The sequence below is a fragment of the Suillus clintonianus genome (assembly GCF_016758775.1).
Source record: "Suillus clintonianus strain FC179 chromosome Unknown DEU56scaffold_62, whole genome shotgun sequence".
NCBI classification, from domain to species: Eukaryota; Fungi; Basidiomycota; class Agaricomycetes; order Boletales; family Suillaceae; genus Suillus; species Suillus clintonianus.
Window position 1 is genome coordinate 119,043 of NW_024539286.1, and position 24,872 is coordinate 143,914.

A 24,872-nucleotide genomic window follows, 5' to 3' on the forward strand; every position below is an offset into this window, starting at 1 on the left:
AAGCGGTTGATTTGGGTATCCAAATGATAGTATGATCGTGCTCGTAATTGCGTCGTTTTCGCGGGATCCCCCTGCCACAAGTGACTCGGTGGATACATAAACTTCGCTTTTCAATTCATAATGACTTTGGTCATGTACATGAGTTCCTATGGTATGCAATTCCGTTTCAGTGCACTGGTATGAAGGCCAGCTTCTGGTATTTAATCTTTCACATCACATAAGACGCCTTTACAATCTCGAGCATCCTGCCCAGAGCGATTAAGCCAAAGCTCTGAGCTCCAAACATCCTCGGCTCTTCCTGAAGCGTATCTTCTGCAACGCACCACGCTGCCCAAGAGCGCTTGAACGTTTCTGCCATACTTCGCTGTTCGGTATCATCGAATTCTTCGCGGAAGGTCCAATCATCGTATTCATCCTCTTCCTCATCGTACGTCTCTGTCTCCGGCATTGACAAGTCTTTAGCTTGGAGCTCCGCCCTGACCGCACGGACAAGCTCATGTGTCTAGAATTATCGTTAAGAAACTTGTGGCACATATTGAGCTCTAAACTTACCTGCAAGTTCATCGCAGTGACTGCGTCCCGTCGACGATGATGGTCGGACCAATTTGCCATGATGGTCCCGCTCACCAATTCCGATTCCGAAACGTGGCTATTCTTGCTTTTCAAAATGGTGTGCGCCTGCCCAATTGCTAGCAGCTGGTCGCAATATGCTTCGAGTAGATGCGTCATCTCCTCGATTAACTCTTGAGTTGGATCGGTTAATCCCGAAAGACCAATATTACGGAGGCCCACGCGAGAGAGCGCGTCCTCTACAGTGGCTCCGTCAGATGGAGAATAGTCCTCATTCCATTCCTGAGGAATCCACTTCTTCACTGGTACCCGGCGGTAGAGTTGACCGAGCAGCTTCTTGCTGTTATAGTACTGGTCGCTGTTGAGATCGGCGCCTTCTTTCGCAAGAAAATCAGGCCTGGGCTGATTCTTTGACTTGAACCTTGGAAGTTGGGTAAAGTTGATAGGTGTGCCGTTCTTCGGGAAATCGACTGCATTTGATGCCAATTTCGCGAGTTCCATACACTCCGCGCACCCTGGATCTTCTAGGTCAGAAAACCTGAGATGCTGTATGGCGATGAGACCGACGAGGTCCGCTTCGATCTGCATTTTATAATTAATTTTATCGTCATTGAAAGTCCGAACGAGACTGACGTAGTCAAATACGAAATCCACGACGTCGGAGATGTCACATGGGGCTGGTGTCGTTTTGATGGGTAACGCCTGGTACTCCCCGGGTTCGCTGTAATGCGCTGGCAGCAGTTTCGGCTGTAGAATGCTCAGACATGCTGAATGTATTCAAAATTCGGACTTACATCAAGGATTAGGTTGAAGTCATCGCCATCAAGATCACCCCCACCCAGATATGATGCAAGCGCTCGCTGACCCCTGTCGGCGATGTGAGTCAGTGTGCGTGTGTCACGAGCCATTAAACAAGACTTACTCGCATGAAAATACGACGACGTTCTTCAGGTGCGATAACTCTGGGTAGTGTACGGCCTTCACAACTTGTAGGTCGCCTGGATGAATCTGTGGGCTGCGCGTTATGGCGACATCGCCCAAAATTTGCTTGTTCAATCCCGTCCTTTCATCAAACACAGTTGCATAAACTTCTCCCTTCTTGAGGCAGCCCCATTCATCAGAAACGCCAAGCAAGGTATACGAACCCGGCACTTCTATATGGGCGCGATACTTCAGCTCCCGCAAGATCTGTGTCTCGGCGCAATGGAGGGAGCTTTCTATAAGCTCGCTTGTCCATCGTGACTGAGGCGACTCTTCCCCGGTGTTTCCAATATCCAGCTGCAAAATAGACGACAAATTTCTGAAGAGAGACGATAGATGGAAAGATGCTCCCAGTCCGTGTTGCTGGATAACTTTCGACGCATCGAGGGATGACGATCGGACGGATTGAGCTTTGGTGATTGCATCGTCCTGCAGGTCAAGGATTCGACTGGTATCCACTCCTAAGAACTCCATAAGTACGATGAGCGGACGATTGAGGAACATCGCTTTTGGTCTCGCCGAGGTCGATTGGACATCAAAGGTGAGGTTCTCCGGTGCATCAAATTTAATCTGGGATGGACGAAGGCGGACAAGGTTGCCTTCCATTGTGGGATCTTGGACGACCATGCCTTTGGCACCACCGAGACGAAATTGGAAAGCGGATGGAACATTGCGTAGCTTGGCGGGTCGCCTCTTGCCCTTCTGTAAATTCTTCCATATGTCCTTTGCAAGCCCAGCTGATATGGGGCTACACCCGTCTGTCATAACGTTGGAAGAAGGCGAGATTATGTCAGGATAGTCAAAATCGATTTCTTCGGAAAGAAGTGTTATCGATGGATCGGTGCCAGAAAAGGCTTGAGACCATCTTGCAGCCAAGCGAGCGGGTTGGTTGACAAGTTTGGAGAAATCACCCTGATAATTCCGTTCGGTCAAGATCGGCCAGGGCCTAATAGCGACTCACCAAGTTGCGCCGGATTGATGCTGCGTCCTGCAGTGTCCCGCTGTCATCCGTGAACGGTGTCATAAACCACACCGAATGATCTCGCAGACCACTCATCGAATATCCCAAGAACTGGAATCGACGTCCAGCAACGCGATAGCCATTGAGCAGAATGGGGCGATACCGCTCCTTCAGAAGGTCAGAAATGGAAGAATCTAAGTCCCGGCGAAGCTTTGATCGATTCTCGTCCTGGAAAGTAACGCGCAGGAAGCACTCGTGATTTCCGTATTTGCGCAACACGCTATTGGACTGATCTGGGAGAGGTCCCTCTAGGATGTACCGTGTTGGCGTTAGGATCAGATGGTATGACTGGTACACCCCACTCTGTGGTGGAGGAGCTAGAAGACGAAGTGGTCTTTGATGCTCTCTAGTAAACTCGTGGATTACTTGACCAAGAAGAGAGGTTAAATCTTCTTGGCTGGTATGCCACTGCGCCCGGCGTCTGCGGCGTGGTTTACGACTCGCATTGTGTCCTTCGTGCTCGGATGCAAAGCACTGGAATATATTTGGCGCATCAGAGCCATGTTCAGCATTCAACGAGATGATTGCCTCCTTCAGCGAAAGGATTTCCTTTGCACTAAAAACGAAATCTGCAACGGTCTTTTCCACTTGGAAGCCAAGCTTGTATGGTATCTCGGATAGAAACTCGTGGAGTTCCTCGATAGGGTTCCGATTAGAGGTGTGGTCGTGAATACGAACATGGGGCACTGGGGAGTACCGTATATGAAGACGATTGCGACATGCATACATGAACGTTGCAGCGTCTTCCTGGCTATTGAACGCCAGCATCAGACTATGGCTCCCGGGAGGCATGGGATACTGACGCGTCAAGCCCCCCAGACGTTGAGGGCTTGAATTTGTGATTGCATTGATATTATTATTCATGGAGATGGAGAACACCGGGGGCGCATCGGCACGAATAAAAAGAATGTGGGTATCCTCATCCTGGTTACCCACCAATTCTGCGATTTTCAGGGGCGCGTAAGACGCAACAGAAATCGGGCTCTGATAATGAGCGATGAAATTCTCAAGTTCATCATCGGGCGTGACAGTGAAGCGTATTTGCCGACGCTCCAGATCACAGGAGGCATCGGCATCGCCAGGAAGGTTGAATTCCGAAGAAAAGGAACCATCCCTGTTGAAACGCCCAAATGCGTAATGAAGGAGCTGGAAAGGCTTCGATTGCTGGAGAAGCCTTTCCTTCTCCTCTCGCAGCTTCACTGGGTCGACCCATGGAATAGTATTCAGTCTCTGAATACGGGCCTTGTTGATCGGTTGCTTGCTCTTGCTGAGGTGGATTGGGCGGCCTTTGACGACAACCCCTACGTCACCATAAGCACGCAAGAGAGTATCGCCAGAATCCACCGTAGGGAGAGCAAGGATGCCTATCCTTCCATTCGGGGTTGACTTGTAGAATATATGGAATTCAAAATTAAGAAGGGGTTCAGATTGGAACGGGGGCTTGTGAAGTATTTTGGCGAACTCGAGTGTCAAGTCTTCCGGGGTAACTGCGAAAGCAATGTTTCTCAAGAATATCTCCATCTATCATAATCCAGTTTAATACGAAGTGCGCTTTGGGGTCATAAAGAGGGTCGTTCACCAGTACTCACATTGTGCGATTGGTATCAATGGGGGTACGATGATTGTTATCAGTTGGCCATCTGCCATCGGCATTAGTAGTATATATATGTGCTGTGGTCAAAGATATTAATAAATGCACGTGAAATACATGCCACCCTTTCCTACCAATTACTCAATATGTACCAAGCCATATCAGATAGCAAAGTGAGACAGATCATGGGCTCAGTCCAGACGCCGCTTCTTCTCCCTGAAACCGTCATGGTCTCTTTCCGGGGATGCTCTCCGTCTGTCATCATAGTCTACGCGACTGCGATAAGGTGACCTTGACCGTGATCTTCGACGCCCAGTTCCAGAATTGCGGTAATCGCGATTCTTTTCCTGTGATCTATCATCACCGGCGTAGCCCTCCCTCCTTGGTTTTCCCTCCTTCGAGCGGCGACGATCAACTTTATCTTCGGGCCGGTCGCGCCACGATGATTGTGGCTCGCCCCATGCGCGTGATGTGCTAGTGGCCGCGTTAGCACCAGAAGCCAAGGAACTGCGGGCTCCTGGAGGTAATTGATTATTTTGAGGACAGTCTGCCAAATAAAGATTGAGTTTGATAGGAGGATGCCTCAACATGTCCTCACCTTTCTTGAGATGCGGACCACCGCATAAGAAGCACCCCCCACCTCCTTCTGTGGATCGACCACCTGTTTTTACAGATCCTGCACCTCCAAAACCTCCGCTCCCCTGACTCGTGTCCTGGTCTAGAAGGTGGGTATACTTGGTTCTACTGCGTTTACCAAAGTTCTTGACTCGCATGACTTCGGGCAACATCGAAACATCCACCGTAGATTCAGTTGCCTCTGTGTAGTCGTGTCGTGTGAGGATTGCCTCATCCTTAATTAATGTGTAAAATGATAGAACGACATAGATGAAAGATGTCACATACCTGGTGGAAAGCACCTTTATGCCAGTATTTCTGAAGGAACTTCTGCTGGCCTTTAGGCTTATCCTCTCGTAACTTGTTGGCCCGTTCAAGGTCTTCCTTCAAACGTTGTTCTTCTGGAAGAGCACGTCTCCGCTCAATCTCTTCCCTTTCTACTTCACGTCTAAGTTCTTCCTCCTTCTCATTTTTGATTCGTCCAAGCTCTCGCAGCCGCCAAGCCTCAAACTCCCCAGCGGGATCCAGACCGTCCGCATCGTCGACATCAGGTATTACCTCCTCCTTCTCCTCTTTAGGATATGTGAGTATAACAATCGCAATGAATGGCTAAGAACGCACTCTCCAGCAGTTCTCGCCGTATGCTTTCTGCAACAAGGTCGTGACTCTGCTTCTTCCGTTCTTCAGCAGTTTCTTGTTTCCGCTTCTCTACTTCCTCGGCTTCTTGAGCTATTGCATCACGCTCAACAATCGTTTCCCGACCTCGTCTGTCGGAACGGAGAATAAGTGACTCAATGAAAAGTGCATTTGAAACGTACTTGGGAACAAAAACGGGTCGGAATAATGGTTTTGAGGGTTCTTCCTCAGATTCGCTAGACTGGAAATAATTCAAAATAAAACATGCAATATGCCTTAAGCAAACGTACCTCGCTCTCCTCCTCTTCATCCTCTTCTTCGTCTGGTGCTTCCTCCGACTCCTCTTCCGACACAACATCTGTAGCGGCATTAAGCACAAAATTGAGTCATGCCAAAATGATGACACGTACCCTCCTCCAGCTTGGTCCGTCCAGACTCTTCTCGTCCCGCGACAATGACCTTGCCTTCCTTCGAGATATTGACATCCTTTAGAGTGAGATTCATTGTCTTCACCACCCTACCCTGCCCTGTCTTTACTGGAAGTGTCGTTTCCTCATCCTCCTCCTCCTCGACAATGTCTTGCTCCCCACCAATGAGCACATCACCTTCTTCCTGAACCTCAGGCTGCTCATCGCCTTCGTCTGAATCCGATGGGTATTCGGCAGCTCCTTTCGGTGCTTTACCCTTCCAATACCTGCCTGCCGCACGCGTTGGCTTTGATGTGTGTTTGCGAACTTGAGTTGCAAGTACAGTCGACATGACGGGGGAGGTATTATATGGACGCGTAAATAGGGACAAATAATCCTCATTTATCTATTTACATTGCGAACGAATTTACGTCTACATCTAACAGTAGAAAAGAGATTTCGTATGTATTTCCTGGCTCAATCCATCTTCACCATGAGCAGGTATCGCAAGCGGATCTGAGATGGATCATATACAATGTACTAGCGAGACGTGAGCGTATGCAGGAACAAGTTGTAGCGATCACGAACCTCGTTGTACATAAGAAAGGCTCCAGGGGGGCTGACATTCGATGCTTCTCCCTTGGGCATGTGGACACCCTCAAGTTCTTTGTGGCCAAGTGCCATACCAGCATCTTGCCAATTGGTAGGTTGTATCATCCCTACCCCTTTTGTCGCCCTGACGTAACGAATAGCGCCAGGTGAGAAAGCCTGCGTATGGAACAGGTGAAGTATTGCACTTACAGTTTCTCGTTTTTCTTGCAATCTTCGTGGGCGTTGTAATTTGCGTTGTTCATCTCGAGGAATGGTTTTACAGCCACTTCACAGAGGAGTAACACGCCGATTTGATTGCTCAAGCTATACATCATTAGTACGACGCCCTTCGAGAATGCCACATTACTCACCTAGAGTAGCAGTAGCCTGCGGACTGAAATGGGATAGAGATCAAAACTTCGTATTCAAAGGTGCCATTCCGAACTTACTTTTGACATCATCTAGGGAACAAGTTAGTTTATGAGCAGCACGAATATAAAGTGCCCAGTACTCACATCTGCAAAGTAGACGCCTTTGCCAAACATGTAGCCTGAGTTGTACCTCAGTATGCTGAGCATGAATAAGCAACATTCAACAACATACCCGTAACAGGTGCTTCCGGAGGGGCAATCCGAAGGCCCTGTTTGAGGATACCTGACGTGAAGTCGTGAATTCGCGATCTGTGCTATTTCGCACATTTCTTACCAGCGAAGTTAGTCGTCCTAGAACCGTGCCACAAAAGCATCCGATCGCCAGCAGGAAGCTTATCGTACCCCTTCGCCAACCATGCAGAAGTCTCTACCTCTCTCTCCACTCTAAATGCATGTAAAACCGACGACTTGAAGTGATGCGTTTGTCCATGCGTGTCGGAGGTGTAACGTACGAGAGCTTGGAATTCCGAGCTGGATCGAGCGACAGGGTCCATCGAATTAAGACCCAGCGAGCGGAAGTGTGCATCCAGCGGGTTAAGTGGCTTCCCGTCGTCGTCAACATGGATGGAGGCCGTTATGAGCTTATGGGCGATTTCCTGCGGTGACGTGTGGTAAGTAAATGTAATATGCACGAATCCAGATCGCATACCATGTCTCCCAAAGCGTCGACGAGGTTCAATTCCTGTAGAAACGTTAGCACGAGGGTGGCACGAAGCCGAGTGAATTACCCTTTTCAATAGCTCTTGGTCGCTGATTACAATGGGCCTCGTACGCCCGAATACATGAGGGATGATACTACCACGACGGTGCATCAGAGCAATGAATTATACATGTCGACTGAAAAACGCACGAATAGTATTCCGAAGTAAACGTTTCACATGCGGTTCGGAATCCGCCCTGAGACTTCGCCAAGTCGCCATCTGGATACTGGACCACTTCCGCAAGTTTCTGTATAATTTTAAATTCAGATTCGAGACAAAGAAAGTTATCGTGGTGATGAGCGAACCTTCAATGCCGCAAATCCATTGAGGATCGTCGACTTGGCGAGTTTGCCTGGTTTGGTGTAAGCGGTCAAACTACTCCCATCTAGAAAACCGATATACCAAGGGGAAGCTTATTGGCATCGTAATTCATCGACGACAAGTGAGCAGCAATAAGTCTAAATTGATAAGCTGGGGCTGCGAGAATTCAAACTACGACACTTACTTGGATGAGAAAATGAGGTTGCAGAGTGCCTGCCAATACTTGTGTTAGCGCAAACGAGAATGTAATTTTCTCGAACTACCTGCAACTCAGATGACAGCTTGGAGTCTGGTACAGGTTCGTCTTCTTTCTTGTTGCTGCCGCTGCCTTCCGCCTTGTCATCTTCATTCTCGAATGCACGCTCTGAAGGGCATGTCAGGTAATCACTTCACGTTGAGCCTATGGATGCGTCTACCTAACCATGTGTATTTTCCTGATTACCCGTTGTTCATATGAGAAATGCACGGCAAGATAATATAAAATATTTACTTACCCTTCGCAGCGACCATGCCAAAGCGTTGAGGCCACGCAACGCCGGATTTCGACTTGAACTGCTTCTTGAACTCGTTGATGGCAGAAACAGATGGCCATGGTCCCTACTATAATCAGTTTCTCGTTCAAAACTCGAACGTTGGGACCAACCTTGATTTGGCTTTGACCATGCTCACCAACACGACCCCAACGCGTGTAGAGGGTGCATTGGGCATCATTACCAATGGTATGCAGAAGTTGTATTACATAGAATCTATGCGTCTAGATAAGAATGATAATTTCTTCATGCAAAGGCGTGCTCACTTGTTCTTGTTAGAGCCAACCTCAGTTTGATTGAGCATTGCGTCCCAAACGCTGTCATCATTCGAGTAGACTTGATGTGTATCTAGACATTTCAGTCATTTCAACAAGCTCTAAAGTCATACATAAATTACTTACTGACGAAGCCGGAGAGTGGGTCTACCGGAGCAGCACCTCGTTTCACAACAGTGACCTGAAAGTCGACACGTGAGCATCTGTGCTGTATAGATCACCATGCTCTCAATCCTTACCATCTTTTTAGCTTCGTCGTCTGCCTTATTGTCACTAGTGTCCTTGTCCTTGTCCACCTTGGGCTTTTTAGAAGGGCCCGGGGTATCATCTGCCTCATCATCGTCGCGGACACGCTTCGCCTTGGTTGATTTCGGTTTGGAGATGGGTTTTGTTACAAATGTAGTAGAAGCAGGTGGGACGTTTGCCTGCCTCGTACTAGCCCTAGTGGACCGCGATGACACTGGCTTTGCAACGTCGGCAGATGGGACAGCTTTCTTGCGAGGGGGCATGGTAAACTTGAGGAGAAGAAAAGAGTGGAACAGAGGAGGTTTAAATAATGCGCCCCTATCACCCACCGCGAGCGTGTGTGGAAAAGATGGTGCCATGGCCACCACGCTGTACACTGCCCTGCACACTTATATGTCCATATACGGTCGTGTCCCGACTCCCGCCCTATCACGTGAGATAGGGGATTTCCGCCGTCGGGACCGTGCGCTGACTCGTCCACGTTGTCCATGGAAACATTGTGCTATGGTAGATATTTGTTGTACTACGGCATTCTGCGGAAAACGTGCTTAACTGGCTTGTCGAGAGAGTAAAGAAATCTGATCAAGTTAATCGGCTCCATTCCCGAGCTTTGCCAAATGTGTGATGACCCTTAGACTCGACATGCAACGTGCCCTCGGCATTTAGCGAGCACCGCATTTTCGAGATATCACACATCTAAATGTGATCACAACGAGGGATAACAGTTCAAATGGAGACTCGGATATCACGATGTGATACCGTGAAAGGGTGAACATTAAATTTGCCTCCAAGTTCCGCACTTACTGTCCCGATTATAAAGGGCAGAGCTGATAGTATGACTTCCAAATATTTCAGCACCCTGCTTGGATCAAACCGTCTGCGATGGCAGTCCCTGACGCCCAGATCATTCAATTCGATTTAAACTCCATCTCATCTTACGGTGCGTACAAGAAACCCTCTGCTTGTTTACGCTCTCTCCAACTAACGATTTAACCATTAGATCTCTTGGATCATAATGGTGATCCAACCTATGATTTCTTATCGCCTCCCCCATTTCAGAGTCCTCTTGTCCCTCCTAATTTCCAATGGCACCGAGTTGAATCGGTATCGGTGTCCATACCTTCTCCTCCAGAATCAGTGTCCTCTTCATATGGTTCCACTTCCTCAACATCGGCTAAAAATGCCGCAGACATGGGTTCCGAACTTCCCTTCCCATCGTCCTTTCCTTCCTCCGCCGCTCTTGCGAGCATGCCCATACCATGTTCTCGTGGTTACTCGCGCAGCAAAGATCCAGATCATGTTCCACGTCCACGGAATGCTTTCATGCTCTTCCGCTCCGCTTTTGCTGCCGCACAGAAAATCGGAACTAATATTGAGCGCGACAATCGCCACATCACGCGTATAATCGCGCACTGTTGGAATCGCCTCTCCGAGTCAGAGAAACAGGTTTGGCGTAATAAGGCTGCAACGGAGAAGGCCATCCATGCAATGAAGTACCCAAACTACAGGTTTCATCCTGTTCTGCGCGCCAAAAAGCCTACAAAACGAAAAGTTCAGAGGAATGGCACGGAAGACAAGAGACGCTGCGAGCAAGTCGCTGAACTGCTTCTTGCAGGCAAGCATGGCGAAGAACTCGAGGTCGCAGTCAAGGAAATCGACGACACTATGAAAGTAACGACTTCCACAACATCCCCCGATTCGAGCAGTGGGTCATCATTGAAGGGCACGCGAGGATTACAACCTTGTGAAGGTGACTCTGGCGGATGTGATATACAACCGTTTCGCAGCCCTCTTTTGCCACCCGCGAAGTCGACTAGTCCTCCGATTCATGATTTCACAAGTGCCACTCAGATGTCTCCACCGGTACGGGTATTTTCTCTCTACCTTTAACATTCTCTCAACGTTTCCATGCAGCTCACTATGATCAAGAAGATTCCAAAATCCTACGAATATAGCGAGCAGTCTTACCAAGCGCTGTATGACACCAATCAACCAACGTCGAGCACTTCGCCGGCGCACCCATTGCTCCTTACCCAGCCTGATTTGTTTCCTCTGTACCAAAGTGCCAGGCTCTCTCCGCTGCCTGTGGCACTTTATAGCGAACCCACAGCCTTGTTCATGAACTATGCAGAGAAGGACGATAGCGATAATATCTCCGCATTGACATCCCCTCCAGACTTTTCCGCCTTCTCATGGGACACATTTTCAACGTCATGCTATGATACCAACTCGTCTCACTCATACACCACTTTTCCAACCTGCTGAACATTTTTTGTGATATAATACACTTCACATCACCCAAGGAACGCCTTAGACACATCCTAATCACGCTCCCATTCATCTGTAGCATTTTAGCCTTACTCTGCGACCACTGTATACATATCAGACCATTGTGGATTGAAATATGTACGTCGGAATACAACAAATACCATTTACAAATTCCTAGACAAGATCTCAAAGGCTTTGACGCCTTCTTTGCCCAACAACGTCGCACAGCCAACGATCTTCGCACCGGCACGATTCATCCGCTGAACGGCTTCTGGGGATGTCACGCCCCCAGCGCCAATGATGACAATTTCCCGCATCGCCGGGTCATCTGACTCCGCAAGAAGTCGTGAAAAGGTGTACACATTCCCTAGGGAGAGTGCATGAATAGCCTCGCCTGCGAGGCCGCCCAGACCTGGAGGCACAGCAAACGGGGACATGTCGGTCTTTGCATCTGGGGTCTGATCAGCGAACACAAGGCTGTTTCCGAGGGTGTTTGTGCACGTGAAATAGGCGATTGGGTTTGTGGGGTTTCCGGAATCAGTGCGGGTGTAAGATGAAATACATTCGACGACATCGCGAAATTGAGTTGCGATGATGTATGGCGGGAGCTTGAGGCCGATTGTGAGCGTAGAGTCATCCTGGAAAGCCTTGGCAAAGACATCAAGAAACGGCTTGAGAGAAGGAAGGTGGTATGAGGGAGGAGGGTGGCCCTTGATATTTGGGCAGCTGGAGTTAAACTCGACAGCGATACGAGAGAGCCATGTAGCGTTTGACGCGCGGAACTGTTGTATCGCGACTAACATCTCGGAAAGCCTCTCGGCGCTGGACTCCGTGATGCTGATTATGAATGGTTTGGCAGACGGTCCTTCTCCTAAGAACTCCCGGATCCATGCAAGGTATTCATGCAACGGATGGGGGGAGTATCCGTACGAGTTGAGGGACGAAAGGGAGTCCTTCATGAACGCTACCTGAGCGACCGACCTCGTCAGACATACGAATGATTGTTGGAACGCTTTTGCAGTACGCACAGTATGGGTTTCATCTTCTTCAAAACCGTCCAAAGTAGCCGTTCTCGTGGTCACAGCGCCTGTATAAGGGCAGTGATACAGTTCATTGAGCTGTTGATAGTCTGATGCCCATGCACATGAGCAGTTCACCATGGAAGGTGACACATCAATGCTGCGAATCAAAACCATCGAGGACTCAGAGGAGTTGAGTAAACTATCAGGATCAGTACATGTCTTCAATGAACGAACAGAATGAGACACTAAGCCTGGTAACAATTTCTTCCGTGTTATCAGTCGAGAAGACCCATGACAGTATCTATTATTACAGATGTGCTTCGAGCGGTCAACAAGATAAGAACGATAAGACTTTACCAATTGAACAGAGATTTACTGCATGCGCGTCAGTACATAGCTATGAAAAAATGATGGTCAAGAAATAAGCATCTTTCCGATCAAAGAGCTAATCAGTCAAGAACACAGTTCATCTGGCTCCCCAACAGCACTGGAAACCTTCGCCCCTTCGGCACTGGCACTCTCAGCATGCCCATTTGCAAGTCTCTTGCCTAGCCCGCTTTCGAGCATCTTCATTGAGTATCTCCATCATCTTCTCCCACAGATACAGGGGGCTGCCAGCCATCGATGGATCTTGCTCCACTGTCTCCATTTGTCTATGCATTTTAGGAGCCAATGTCCAGGGAACAAGGCCTCCTCTGATTCGAAAAAAGCCTGGACCCAAATGACGGGAAAGACATCATACCATAACAGACGCTCCACGGTCTTCTGATCAGCATTTTTTTTTTCACGGATGTCGTTGGTTATGTGCCTCAGGTGTCCTGGCGATATAGTGCCGACAAGGAAATCTAAGACGGCGATGCTGCATGTTTGAGCCTCAGCCTCAGTGAGTGTGGCCCGCCCTTTGAGCCTGGGGTGTTCTATGTCGAACCATGATACAATATGCTCCCGGTACAGTGCATTGGCGCATGAGAGGGCTTGGATGTCGGCTGGTTCCAGGTAGTCGAAGATAATGTGGGCAAGTACCTGGGTGGGAGATAACCGGAACCTCGAACCGCTTCCGAAGTTCCGAGACTTACCTGGATTACATAACATGGGTAAGGCTGAGGATATGGTAGTGCACGTAACCATCATGAACGTTCAACAGGTTATATAGATCCAGACGAGTTTTGTCAGACAAGGGCAGCCACGTTAATATAAACAGAGCTCATCCACTTACGCCGTTTAGTGGACCCAGGGCATCCGAGTCAACTTGAAATTGATTGCGCTTAACAGATCAATAGGAAAATCATAACTTGTCGATCGTCAAGAAATAAGCTTTTTGTCGCGGAGGGAATCAGTCAAAAACATTGTTCATTTGGCGCGCTGGCACTCTCGAGTGCCCGTTGGCAATGCTCTCTTGTCCAGCCTGCTCTCGAGAATATTCTTTGAGTATCTCCATCACCTGGTCTCACAACGACTTGATATAGTACCAGGAAATGGCATACCATCCTAGGACATCAGCCAATGGCGAATTTGCTCCATTGTCTCGTGCCACCTGTGTACCCAGGAGCTAATTTTGGAGCATCAAGGCTAAAACTGGAATCAAGAACGCCCGGAGCCAAAGGACGGGAAAGACATCATACCGCAAGCGCTTCGCAGTTAATACGTCACTCACTGCGTCGAATTGTTCTGGTTGAGCTGTCTACACCACCTGCACCTAGCGCTCTATCTATCATCAAATTCGACATGGTATGTTTGGTGAACACGAACCCATCAAAGCGATCTTGGAGCGAGAAAATCCTGTTGATAATCGGGTTCTTGATTGTGAAGTGGTGAGCGTTTTGATTCTAGTTTCCTCAGGGCTGATGCAGGTAAGTAAGACAGTTAACAAATTGTATCACTTGTTTTGTCACAATTGTCACAGGTGGGCAACAAATGTGATAAACGAGTGATACAGCACTTGTGTCGAATACGTTAAACGCGATCTGAATCTCGATACATTCCCTGGCTTGGCCCGTCAAAAAGACGGTGACTCGAAATAATGGCATGCATTAATAAAAGGTGGCTACACACCAATACTTATTGTGCTTTGTGATGGGAGAGTGGAACATGGGAAGACTGCAGCACATGTTCACTTGAGGATTTCTTCCCTTTCTAGTACAGATTTGTCAAGTTTTATGAGTATAGTCGTACGCGATGGAAACTGCTGTGTAGGTGTATGATGAGCTGTCACCCGTGCAGGCTTTGCACGCATGTCAGTACAGAGGTTGTCTGGAAATGAACAACTCACCAATCCTAGTCCATCCAAGACTGCTTCTACGACCCCAGCAGTGAATGAAGAACAGCTGAGCTGGTTCATATCTTTAGGGACAGATATATGACGTTCGATCGGAGGATCATTGTCGATGATCATGTCTTGAGACGAAGATTGCTCAGTGGTCTGATAGGATGAATGGAGCGATCATACATTCATCTTCATTCTCAACGCTCTTCTCTATTGCATCCGCGGGGCGACCAAAAACAGCTCTCCACACTTGCGTATGGATGGACATGAGAGCTGGCAGAAAACGTATTTCTCGCTTTGGGGCTTTGGATGATGACTCTGCTCGCCAGACCATGAGCTCGAGGACTCGCGTTCCAGCGCGATAGCCGAGGGTGTTCAATCTAAGCGATGGCACGTTGGTTCAAGGAGACATGATAGAGTGCAAGGTGGACTCACCTGCGTTCGAGATCATTTATTCCACTTACGCGTTTCTGAGTATATTGGACGACCTCAGAGAAGAGGAAGGCGAATGCGGAAGCGGATACTTCTGATGTCCGTGTTTTATTAAGGTTCCTGTCATAGATATTAGGCCTAAGGCCTGGCTTTGGGGTGCCAAGAGCTGTGTTTATGGATGTCGCAGAAGGTAAAGAGAAACGTGTTGAGCTTGCAGTTGGAGATAGATGTTCTGCAGAAGAGAGCGAAGAACCAGATAGAACTGAAAAACGAGGATGAGGCTGTTGCATGGTGGAATGAGGCTGACTGCAATTTCGGCTGCAATTACTTGGCAGGTCTGCCAAGTGAGCTGAGGTTGGGCTGGACGACGTGTGTCCGCCCAATATAATCATGACACTCCTAACCACTTTAGCAGCAGACGCTAATTATCTATCTTCAGCTCGGGTAATACACGCATCTCCTTCTCTCCCAGACCTTTATTCCTCCTCCTCCCACAATACTCACAGACTGAGACGCAGCAGCCCGCCTATGAATACTGCCGCCGCTCTCTCCTCTGTCGATTTACAGCAACATATCTACAACTCCTTACTAGAGTCTCGCACTGCAGATGTCTCCTTGCATGTACACGGTACATGGGAGGCCATCTACATGTTGCACAGAGTAGTCCTCATACAGTCGGTTCGTAAAGCGACTCGTTTCTCGCTTCCCTAGGTTGCTTGCTAAACCACCAAACAACTTGTAGGGCTTCTTCAGCTCACTATTCACAGCGGGCTTCCTCGAGTCCTCACCGAAACTTCGTAGCCGTCTACGAGGACCTGAGGAAATTGACGTCATCTTTGATGATCGCAATATCACTCGTGCAGGTGCGTTCTAGCCCCGATGTCGATAGCTCCACACTCATGCCCTTTCAGCTTTTGAGTAGGTTATCTACAAGCAACCAGTGACTTGATGATTGATCAATTTCAGGATATGCATTGCACGACTATATGGTGGTGGTCCACCCCTATATGTCCCACCATCCCTCATCCCAAGCACATCTCACCCACTTACTCCTTCCTTTTCTGGCCCTCCTCTACCTTGTGATACACCCAAGGGGCATCACACCGCCAGCCCTCAGCTGTTGCTCTCACTTCTAGCCACAGCGGTTTACCTCTCTATTCCCTCCATGGCGTCGCAGGCCGTCAACTGCATCATGAACACAGTCGGACCATACACTGTTATTCCTTACCTCAATTTCGCTATTGGTAAAGCTATCGAAGCTCGTCCTGACCACAAAGCCGAAGCAGCAGTGGGCTTGGAGTGCATTGCACAGTCGGCCACCTCGGAGAGTCACGCATCCAGCACATCGCGTTCTCCTCTGCGTAAATCAAGTACCACGCAAGAGCCTGCCGATGATTTATCCGACAAATTGCATGATCTAGATGTACAGAAAGAGGATCCTGCTGAATCTGAGGTAGAATCTGAGCCAGACGAAGGGCCAATCCACGAACCTCACTTCCATTATGGATTGCTATCAGACAAGATTGGCGAGGCCGCGGCATGCTGGATCGCCCGATGGGGCGCGGATATGCTTATCCACGAAGAGAAAGCATCTCGCGGTCCAGGACTCCCTGTTACCCCAGTCCCCGTTCCTGCGCAAACCGTGTCGTCACGCAAGAGAGCCGATACGATGCCTGCCAAACCTTCATCTTCCAGTGAGCCTACCGCACCAGAACCGCATGTGACTCCCGTCATCTGGGCAAGGGGTGGCTTGAATTCGAAGTGGGTACAACAGATTTTAGGCTCAGATTTGTTGTTTGTGAAGGGGGAGAGGGAACGATACGATATGGCTTGCACTATCGTCGAGCTTCGGAGACGGCAGGGCATCGATGCAGAGGAAGAGAAAGATTGGGAAATTTTGTTCCGTGAAGGCATATACTATGCCAATATGGTAAGTAAAGACATTCCCTCTAAGCGCTCTTTGCAGCAAAGCTTACAACGACATATAGCTCGTGGACGATATCATTGCAATATCACAGCATATCTCTCCTACCACTGGTCGAACATTTGTTCCCCTTTCTGTTTTACAGGAAGCCCATTGGGACCAGTCATTACTGCGATGTCAAATCACAGCTAAACACAATGCGAACACTTCTTCTTCCTCATCCCCATCCTCAAGCCCTCCACCTTCGCGAGAGAAGGAACTTGGGTTGTCCATCACGACTGCAGAGATTCTTGCTCGATTGCCAGCTCTGAACTCCCCGCCCTTAACAGATGATAAAGACAAGCCATATCATCCCGTCGGACACGATTCATCTGTACGCATTGGCGATTGTGGGAACATCGAAGGTGCTTCTATGGACCAACTCTTCGAGTCACCTCCATCGTTGTCCAGTCCGAGCACCGACAGCAAGGCGCCTGTTCGTGCAACAACTTCCGAGGCTAATTTCTTCGGCCTGAAGCCAGAACGACAAACCGCATCTGGCTGTATAGCATCTGACGCGACGGGTAAAGCGCGGTGGTCACCCCACCCTCCGTTCAGGTTTGCAGTGGAGTTCTGGGACATCGACGCACTAAAGGAGAAGTCCCGCTTACACTCACAGACCATCTGGTACGCAGGAAGCTTGTTCAACGTATACGTGCAAGTTGTTCGGAAGAAGGGCATTCAGCTTGGAGTCTATCTTCACCGGCAATCGAACATTGATCCTATTCCTGCCGCTTCTGCCCCATTGTCATTCAATCGTGCGGAACACACACACAACAGAGTGCCATCATTACCACTGCTTTCTCCGTCTCAGTCCTCGCCATCTATGTCCATGCACTATTCCCCTTCCATTCACCCTCCGTCACGAAGTACGACACCTAGTTCATCCCCACCGACATCATCCGGCCTTGCTACGTCCTTTACCTCTTCACCGAGCACCATTCCAGCTACCACACCTCCCGTTGCCCCGGTCCAGCCATATCGCGATCCCCGGCCTGCTGTTGCAGCTTATTTCACTATCTCTTGCGCCAGCTCTACTGGTTCATCTATCACGCGATTCACGAGCGTCCCGGACGTGTTTTCAGTCAGCCAGAGCTGGGGTTGGAAGTCGAGCTCCTTACGAACTGAGGAGTACCTAGAGGTTGGGCCTGACGGCCAACCTGCCAAGCCTACAATTCCAGCCCCAAAACTGAACAGCCTTCGCGCCACAATCGTTTTGGGCATCGTCTAGTTCAGGGTAGTTCCCTGGGTTTATGAGGTGTTTCTTATACATCGCTATATTTGCTATCAATTCGTATATTTTCTTCTGATATATCACTTACGATCTGTCGATCTATGTATTCAGTTAGCAGCATTTTCATGGTCTGGTATAGAACATTGAACCTACTTAACATTTATGCTAATGATCATCATGACATGTGGTTGAACAGTGGTTCTGGGTCTAGCTGCCAGCGCCGGCGAAAGTTCGGCGAATATCACGTGATTTCACACCAGGCCGGCTTCCCGACTGACAGGGTGTCATCGAAGTGTCAGCCATCTTCAGTTTTTAGATCATTGCGACCATGTCCAAAGGCAAAGGCAAGCAAGCCGAGCCTATGGTGCTCCTGCCGCCAATGCCCAATCCGTCCGCAGGCAGTGCCAACCCCTCTGCATCTCTGTCCTCGCTCTGGGGATATCTACTTCCAGCACTAAACCATATTGTCCGCTCACCCACGAACTCAACTGAAAAAGCGCCCGTTATCGACGTTTCATATCACATGGGCATACACACAGCAACCTACAACTATTTCACGATGCAAGTAGAAGCTGTCAGCACTAACAAGGAGCGCGAAAGACTTACGCCTAGCGGAACGGATTTGTATGAACATATCGACAAGTACTATGCGGAAGTCGCCCGGGAGCTGTTACTTGGAGCCCCAGAGGATGATTCATCTCTGATCCATTACATCGTTCCGTGTTTCAACCGCTACGCTGCTGGCGCACACTCCGTGAACCGTCTTCTCAATTATGTGAACCGACACTATGTGAAACGCGCCGTCGACGAAGACAGAGGCTGGCTCACTCTGAGCGATATTTTCGATGCTGTTGCGAAGGCTATACAGGACGGGGATACGAAAGAGAAGATTTCGAATAAGTTAAAGGAGAGGCGGACGGTGGAATTGAAGAAGTGGGGATGGGATGAAGGGGGGACGAGCGAGCAGCTTGCACAGGCTGAGTCGTGTGCGGAGGCGGCAAGTCCGCTTGACCGTGTCGTACCGTTGTCTGCGCTGGCGCTCCGACGGTTCAGAACGGAATTTATGGAGCCTTTGCTGGCTGTCCCTAAATTGAAGGGGAATAAAAGGAGGAAGCCAGGGGCTCATAATGGGAACGCACCCAATTTACCGAAGGGGCGCCTTGCCAGAGCTGTCAGGGAGTTGCTAGAAAAGCAAGATGTGGATGTGGAGGAGAGGAAGAGACTGGTGACAGAACTTGCAAATGCAATGCGCGTCACTGGCGTACGCGATGGTCATCCTCTACGGAAGAAACTGGATAAGTATTTGATGACGGGGACTGTATAGATTTATTATCATTCTAGCTTGAATCTCGAACGAGTGGACTCCGAACACAACAGGGTATGATTGGGGTATGAGATGATTATCCAAATGACTATATCTATATGCATGGGGGTAAGTATATTCATGTCGACGTGTATGTAGCGAGACGTTGTTATTGATTCAGGATCTGGCTGACACTATTGCCTGCCAAATCGCTTCTAGTCATGTCAAAATGCGCGGTAACACTGCTCTCCCCTCCCCATTCACAAGGTCCTCCCAGTCCATCTTCCACAGAAATTTTGAATGTCAAGTGCGGCAACTTTCGTGACGGATCAGCCACCGTGAGGTTGCCCGTGTCCATGCGGTAGATGAAAGTAGCATGAGCACTTGACTCGACCTTCATAGAACCGTAAACCTTGTCGGTGAATGTGAAAGAACCACCCGATTCCTCCCAGAAGACACCAAACACCGTGTCATGGTCTTCATCCAAAAGTGCGCTCAAAGAGGCGTTGTTCTGGATTTCAGTCAAGCGAGTGGAAGCACGCTTGAGAGTGAAGGTGCCGTAATCAACTGCAGGGTATACTGCGTAGGAGATCGGGGTGTTGAGGTCCTTGTGGTGCAACCAAGCAGAGAACAGGTTGACTGTTTCTTGACCAGACCAGACCCCTGTGCTGGACCAGTCACCTGTCCTGTTGCCCCATTCGACGGATAGCTCATACGTTCCGTTGGCTCCATTAAACTCGTACCCGACGTCACCGTGCCACATGGTGTGGGGGTCTGTGAAGTTCCCCCCGAAAGTCCCCGCGCCATTGACGAATACGCCAGGTTCTCTGAAACGTCTTTGGTCGAGAACAGAAAATATGGGGGCATTCGACTTCGAGGAGATGTTGGCGATCATAACATACTGAACATCATCCTCAAGGAAGAACCATGTCTTTTGCCACGAAAAGGACTTGCTGATGGGATTGGTATAGCGCATTGCTGCGACGCCGACTTGTCCGTCGCTGACACCACCGACAAATGGTTCCACTCCGACATATTTGGTGTGGGCGCAGTCAAGGACGGTGGCGTTGTAGTCGACAGTTATGCCTGGGATGAGGTTCCAGTCCCAGGCAGCGGCTATATCTTCGTACTCATCGCCATGGAGGTATGTGTAAACGACGCCATCGGCGAGATGGAAACCAAGAAGCTGCAGGAAATAAGTGCGATTATGTTGGCGCGAGAGAAGAACTTACGTTCTGTGAGTTCGTACACTCGGTATTTCGGGTTCTTCTCGAGTACATCTTGAGAGACGTAACATAGCCAGAACCCCGGGTAACCTATTGAGTTTTTGAGTTTGAATATAGAGCGCTCAGGGACGCCTCAGGCATACCATGTAATCATTGTCAAAGAACATACGGTTACCAAGTAACGCCCCTGCATTTGCATTGGTTGCATTCACCGAAAGACTTCTAGCGTAGTTAACGAGAACGTCCGAATTCCATTGCTCGCCAAGTTCTTCCACCATTGAGAGGTTTGTTTGGATACCAGAACTCGCCCTATGTCAGAGGTCAATTCGATTGGACTGCATCAAAAAACTGAATGCGTACTGGCCGGCGGCCACTGGTGAGCTTATGAAGCGACCCACTGGGCTCTACACTATCCATGAGAGATGTTCAGTAGTTGTGGCTGAAACTTACAAGATCCCAATGTAACACCTGAAAACAACCATTTAGCCGTTGCTGGGGTCGAACATGCACGCACGAACCTGTGTTTCGGCATTAAAATTTATCATCCATCGGTGTCCGTCGTACAATGTCTCGAGGGCAGCCCTTGACTCGCTGCCAGCCTCGAATGAAGTCCCAGCCGCTGCGGTCTCGAAAACGAGAACGTCGTTGGAGCTATCCAGCATATTCAAAACATGCACAAAAAACAAAACAAAAATGCGTGCGTACAAGACGTTCCCGTAGTTACCATTGTAAAGCAGCCCAAGGTGCTGCCCGAAGGAACCGTCTGACTGAATCTATCGAACAAAACTCGTTCAGAAACTGAGCACACCGGGACTTTTGGGGTGCTTACCCCATCAACTTGTCTGCTGATATTTGTCTGTACGACGATGGTATCATGGACTCTCCTGTACGCGTCCGAGACCAAAGAAACATTGACCACAAGTAGACCTTGATCCAGACCTGTTTTAGCCATGTCCAGGATATTTGCTCCAGCTTCGAAGCTATATCCATGATCGAAAGCGCCATAAGCACGCAGGGAGATATTGCTGCAGTTGCCTAATTGTGTCTGTGTCAGGGTGTCGTTGAGAAGAAGACAGGACTCTGCAACAAGACCGGGGATAAGGATGACCTGGGACAATGTCATCAGGCCTCGGAAAATTGACATGAATGGTTGGACGCACGTTGTCATACCAGTTCGTATTCCAGTAACCGGGTGTGCCGCAAGGACAGCTGTCGGTGCCTCCTTCAACGAGACAGCCGACGTTCGTAAAGTCATTATTAAACCAATAGTCCATGCCGCTGCCTATGGCAGTGAATAGTGTTGAACTGTTGACGTATTGATCATAGCCTTGGAGTCCCCCATGCCAGGCAGCAGTCATTGTACCTGTAGAGAAGCAATTGTGCTGTCAGTATATATCGCATCGAGTTGGGTGTCGGGCAACTGACTGATGCGAACCCAGTGATCTGCAGCTGGCCAGCTTGCTTTCCGACCATCACAGCCCGCTGCGTAATCGACGTCAGAGTCCGGCCATTTACCGTCTGCCTGAAGATCTGCGAGCCTGAAACAGGGGTAACTTCAGCACAGTCAGGTAGCTTGGCGAGAGGAACGAACCAAGTTGATATATTACTTGGGTCACCTGTGATACTGTTTACAATTGTGTTCAATCGTCGAGAGTGAATGGTGGCGATGTCTTGTAAGGTGCTTGAATTTGATGCTTGTGTTGGATTGCTAGCAGGTGCACTCGCCGTAGATGAGATAGCACTCGTAAATTGAACACTTGTGGCAGAGACGAGAGAAGCTGAAGGCGTAGCGACCGTTATGGATGCCAACGTCGACGTTTCGCTGCCACTAGATGTTTGCGAAGCAGAAGGCTGAGATGCATATCTTCGTTTGCACCGTCAAACACCGCTGAACGAAGACTCGGCGCTAGACTGACCTGACTGCGTTTGGAGGCTGACCGAATTGCCTCGGCTTTCCTAGATGACGAGCTACGTGTCGATGAGAGGACCCAGGAAGGCCATGAGACCCTTCCGCTGCTTCCGCGAGATTCGCTACACACAACAGGGAAGTGTAAACGAACGAACGAAGGACCACCATGACCGTCCGTGGAGACTCGGGTTACTTCTGCTGCTGTAAGAATCGAATCTAGGCCATCTTTTTTATACTTTAATGGCAGACGCGGTGACATTAGTGCAAGAAATTGACGTGGCTTAACAAGTAGGTACCAGCAGAACGCAGCGCCTTCTTTTCCGTATGGTGTATGCCGTTACCGCGTACTTTCCACCAATCAGATGTCAGACTAGCTCAGAATCACGTACAGATTCGTAGCCGCGATCGCGAAACTCCACATGACAATCACCGCAAAGTGTGGCTCAATTTTCAAAGCCTGTGAAGTTCTTCAGTTGCTTTTGGGAAGGACTGAGTTCGCCACATGAAGTCCAAGACTCATAGGAGGTCACAGACTGGTACAGGTGTGGCTAACTGGTAAGAAGCTCACTCATTAGGATAATTGGTGACTAGCGATATGAACGGAAGCTAGTCTTGGAATTGACCATCCTGATAACTTGCTGTAGCATCGCACGTCATCATTAACTTGAGCAAGCTGATAACTCCAAGTGAACAACGATTCGTGATGAGTTCATGATGGTGGTTTTGTCCCGTCAGAGTTGCCCCCGCTTTGTCCCATGGAGTCCAGTAACGCCTCCATATCCATCAAGTTCATATCTGGGGACCGATGGAAGAAGGTAGAGTCGAAGTTGGAAAGATCAAGAGTAGACAAATCGAAATTGCCATCCCCAGCCGGAAGCTGGTGAGTCCCATCTGATTGAGAACCAGCGAAGCTTGCGAGAATCGCACTAGGAGAAGGTGCCACATTGCTAGGAGGCGAACTCTGGACGCCAAGCGAGGAATGCTGCCCAGATTGCAGTCCACTGGCATCTGATGGTCCGAACATATCATTACCGTGGTTATTATTATCCACTGCTGATAGTGCGCCGAGCATCTCCATGTCAAGCCCGCCTTCTTGGGACTCTTTTGCGGGATTTGAAGCACCGGAGTCAGGGGCGACGGGGGAAAATATGCCTTCTACCCCACTGTTCTCTCCCGAACCTGTTTCGGTTCCATCTCCGAAAAGGTCTGTCATGGTTGACATTTCCATGTCGATGGAGTCAAGATCGAGCTCAATTGGCTTGTCTGCAGAACTTCCTAAGGACGCATCGATGGGAGCCATAGGGGGATCATCATCGACAGTTAAGTCGATGTCAACGTGTTGTGAAGAGCCGGCAGTTGCAGACGCAAATGCAGCCATGAGGTCTAACTCCGTTTGAGCTGAAGGGCGAGCTGATTTGGGCGCAAGGGATACCGGAGAGGGTAAACTCTGGGAAAATAAAGCGGCTTCTTCTGCAGACATTCGGAGGGAAGATGAGGAGAGGTCTAGTTTGAGAGGGAACGGGGGGCGGTGCAGGGATGATAGGGAGATGGTTGATCCGCGACGAGCGGGATTCGCAAGACCGTGGGGGGGAGATGCTTGAGCCGGAAGAGCTGGTGGACCCATAATAATATCTGTGTTAACCTCCAGTGGAGGTAAAGGAACTTTGCGCGTGGTGGGAGACTCTGATGTGGATTTGGAACGAGTGCGGGTAGCGATCGCGGCATTCTCGGCTTCGCGAGCGCGATACTGCTCACGGGCTAGGTCTCTTTCTAGCACCGCGATCGCTCGAAGCTTTGGACATTATTGGAAGACGTACCTCGATTTGAAGAAGTTGGTAACTCACCAATCGCGACTCCATAGCATCATAAAGTTGATCGAATCTTTCGACCTCACGTCCGAGTGAATCTGTCAAAGAACGGGGTGGATATGGCGCATATCTGTTAATGCCGCTGCTGATAGTTAGTACGGTGATAGTTGACAACTATTAAGCTACGTACAGTCTTCGGGAATCGGCATGAAATGAATAAATTTGACCGGTTCTTACCACCGCGTTCTGTCAAAATGACTGAGATAGTGTCAGTCACATTTGGAAAGGTTATAACTCACCTTCAAGCAATCCATGAGCGCATTCATTTCAGGCTCGAGAATGGCCATGGCTTTTGGTGGTACGGGTGGAGGAGGCATCGCAGAGTCTGATGGAGTGTCTTGTGGCTCTAAAAACTTGGTCTGGGAAGACGCGCTCTTTGGCGCCTTTACGACTTTACGTGGTTTTGGCTTTGGCGGCATGAGAAGCGCCCTGTGTCTATTTCTGATTCTGAAGGCAGTGAAACGGGGT

At 49.3% G+C, this 24,872-nt stretch overlaps 10 protein-coding genes across 10 annotated transcripts; 3 read left to right on the forward strand and 7 right to left on the reverse strand.

Moving 5' to 3' along the window:
- Positions 1-37: 37 nt before the first annotated feature.
- On the reverse strand, positions 38-4,199 carry DEU56DRAFT_890517 (RdRP-domain-containing protein). The gene is made up of 7 exons (XM_041356284.1): positions 4,162-4,199; positions 2,513-4,093; positions 1,493-2,463; positions 1,365-1,437; positions 1,204-1,317; positions 553-1,152; positions 38-502 (listed from the first exon to the last, which is right to left on the reverse strand). Exons 2-7 carry the CDS (start codon positions 4,091-4,093, stop codon positions 209-211), a joined length of 3,633 nt encoding a protein of 1,210 aa, XP_041206034.1. The 5' UTR covers positions 4,162-4,199; the 3' UTR covers positions 38-208.
- Positions 4,200-6,192, reverse strand: DEU56DRAFT_816641 (splicing factor, Prp19-binding domain-containing protein). The gene is made up of 7 exons (XM_041353862.1): positions 5,825-6,192; positions 5,705-5,772; positions 5,597-5,655; positions 5,400-5,545; positions 5,067-5,350; positions 4,762-5,014; positions 4,200-4,710 (listed from the first exon to the last, which is right to left on the reverse strand). The coding sequence occupies exons 1-7, from the start codon at positions 6,171-6,173 to the stop codon at positions 4,355-4,357; spliced, it is 1,515 nt and encodes a 504-aa protein (XP_041206035.1). The 5' UTR covers positions 6,174-6,192; the 3' UTR covers positions 4,200-4,354.
- On the reverse strand, positions 6,176-9,274 carry DEU56DRAFT_816651 (poly polymerase catalytic domain-containing protein). The gene is made up of 21 exons (XM_041353863.1): positions 8,910-9,274; positions 8,797-8,851; positions 8,662-8,743; positions 8,509-8,611; positions 8,360-8,462; positions 8,282-8,299; positions 8,129-8,229; positions 8,050-8,078; positions 7,947-8,002; positions 7,850-7,896; positions 7,694-7,791; positions 7,572-7,638; positions 7,493-7,525; positions 7,118-7,439; positions 7,016-7,066; positions 6,928-6,962; positions 6,862-6,873; positions 6,784-6,806; positions 6,623-6,736; positions 6,410-6,557; positions 6,176-6,361 (listed from the first exon to the last, which is right to left on the reverse strand). The coding sequence occupies exons 1-21, from the start codon at positions 9,177-9,179 to the stop codon at positions 6,299-6,301; spliced, it is 1,830 nt and encodes a 609-aa protein (XP_041206036.1). The 5' UTR covers positions 9,180-9,274; the 3' UTR covers positions 6,176-6,298.
- A 433-nt stretch (positions 9,275-9,707) lies between these two features.
- DEU56DRAFT_491314 (uncharacterized protein) lies at positions 9,708-11,265 on the forward strand. The gene is made up of 2 exons (XM_041346475.1): positions 9,708-10,779; positions 10,831-11,265. The coding sequence occupies exons 1-2, from the start codon at positions 10,108-10,110 to the stop codon at positions 11,179-11,181; spliced, it is 1,023 nt and encodes a 340-aa protein (XP_041206037.1). The 5' UTR covers positions 9,708-10,107; the 3' UTR covers positions 11,182-11,265.
- DEU56DRAFT_491302 (uncharacterized protein) lies at positions 11,265-12,585 on the reverse strand. Its single transcript, XM_041346474.1, has 2 exons — positions 12,213-12,585; positions 11,265-12,152 (listed from the first exon to the last, which is right to left on the reverse strand). The coding sequence occupies exons 1-2, from the start codon at positions 12,378-12,380 to the stop codon at positions 11,349-11,351; spliced, it is 972 nt and encodes a 323-aa protein (XP_041206038.1). The 5' UTR covers positions 12,381-12,585; the 3' UTR covers positions 11,265-11,348.
- A 1,515-nt stretch (positions 12,586-14,100) lies between these two features.
- DEU56DRAFT_816655 (NO signaling/Golgi transport ligand-binding domain-containing protein) lies at positions 14,101-15,212 on the reverse strand. The gene is made up of 4 exons (XM_041353864.1): positions 14,905-15,212; positions 14,653-14,849; positions 14,476-14,600; positions 14,101-14,427 (listed from the first exon to the last, which is right to left on the reverse strand). The coding sequence occupies exons 1-4, from the start codon at positions 15,189-15,191 to the stop codon at positions 14,317-14,319; spliced, it is 720 nt and encodes a 239-aa protein (XP_041206039.1). The 5' UTR covers positions 15,192-15,212; the 3' UTR covers positions 14,101-14,316.
- On the forward strand, positions 15,128-18,294 carry DEU56DRAFT_816658 (uncharacterized protein). The gene is made up of 5 exons (XM_041353865.1): positions 15,128-15,579; positions 15,644-15,764; positions 15,813-15,819; positions 15,868-16,831; positions 16,890-18,294. The coding sequence occupies exons 1-5, from the start codon at positions 15,292-15,294 to the stop codon at positions 18,093-18,095; spliced, it is 2,586 nt and encodes an 861-aa protein (XP_041206040.1). The 5' UTR covers positions 15,128-15,291; the 3' UTR covers positions 18,096-18,294.
- A 183-nt stretch (positions 18,295-18,477) lies between these two features.
- DEU56DRAFT_741242 (uncharacterized protein) lies at positions 18,478-19,422 on the forward strand (the record flags this gene model as incomplete). The annotated part of the gene is made up of 1 exon (XM_041348864.1): positions 18,478-19,422. One exon carries the CDS (start codon positions 18,478-18,480, stop codon positions 19,420-19,422), a length of 945 nt encoding a protein of 314 aa, XP_041206041.1.
- Positions 19,423-19,496: 74 nt separating this feature from the next.
- Positions 19,497-22,777, reverse strand: DEU56DRAFT_491374 (polysaccharide lyase family 8 protein). Its single transcript, XM_041346476.1, has 12 exons — positions 22,544-22,777; positions 22,219-22,491; positions 22,053-22,165; positions 21,788-21,990; positions 21,457-21,735; positions 21,333-21,400; positions 21,146-21,278; positions 21,078-21,095; positions 20,988-21,031; positions 20,771-20,936; positions 20,634-20,717; positions 19,497-20,587 (listed from the first exon to the last, which is right to left on the reverse strand). Exons 1-12 carry the CDS (start codon positions 22,702-22,704, stop codon positions 19,571-19,573), a joined length of 2,559 nt encoding a protein of 852 aa, XP_041206042.1. The 5' UTR covers positions 22,705-22,777; the 3' UTR covers positions 19,497-19,570.
- An 8-nt stretch (positions 22,778-22,785) lies between these two features.
- DEU56DRAFT_816666 (uncharacterized protein) lies at positions 22,786-24,869 on the reverse strand. The gene is made up of 5 exons (XM_041353866.1): positions 24,644-24,869; positions 24,535-24,590; positions 24,381-24,486; positions 23,105-24,328; positions 22,786-22,993 (listed from the first exon to the last, which is right to left on the reverse strand). Exons 1-4 carry the CDS (start codon positions 24,821-24,823, stop codon positions 23,246-23,248), a joined length of 1,425 nt encoding a protein of 474 aa, XP_041206043.1. The 5' UTR covers positions 24,824-24,869; the 3' UTR covers positions 22,786-22,993; positions 23,105-23,245.
- Positions 24,870-24,872: the final 3 nt, after the last annotated feature.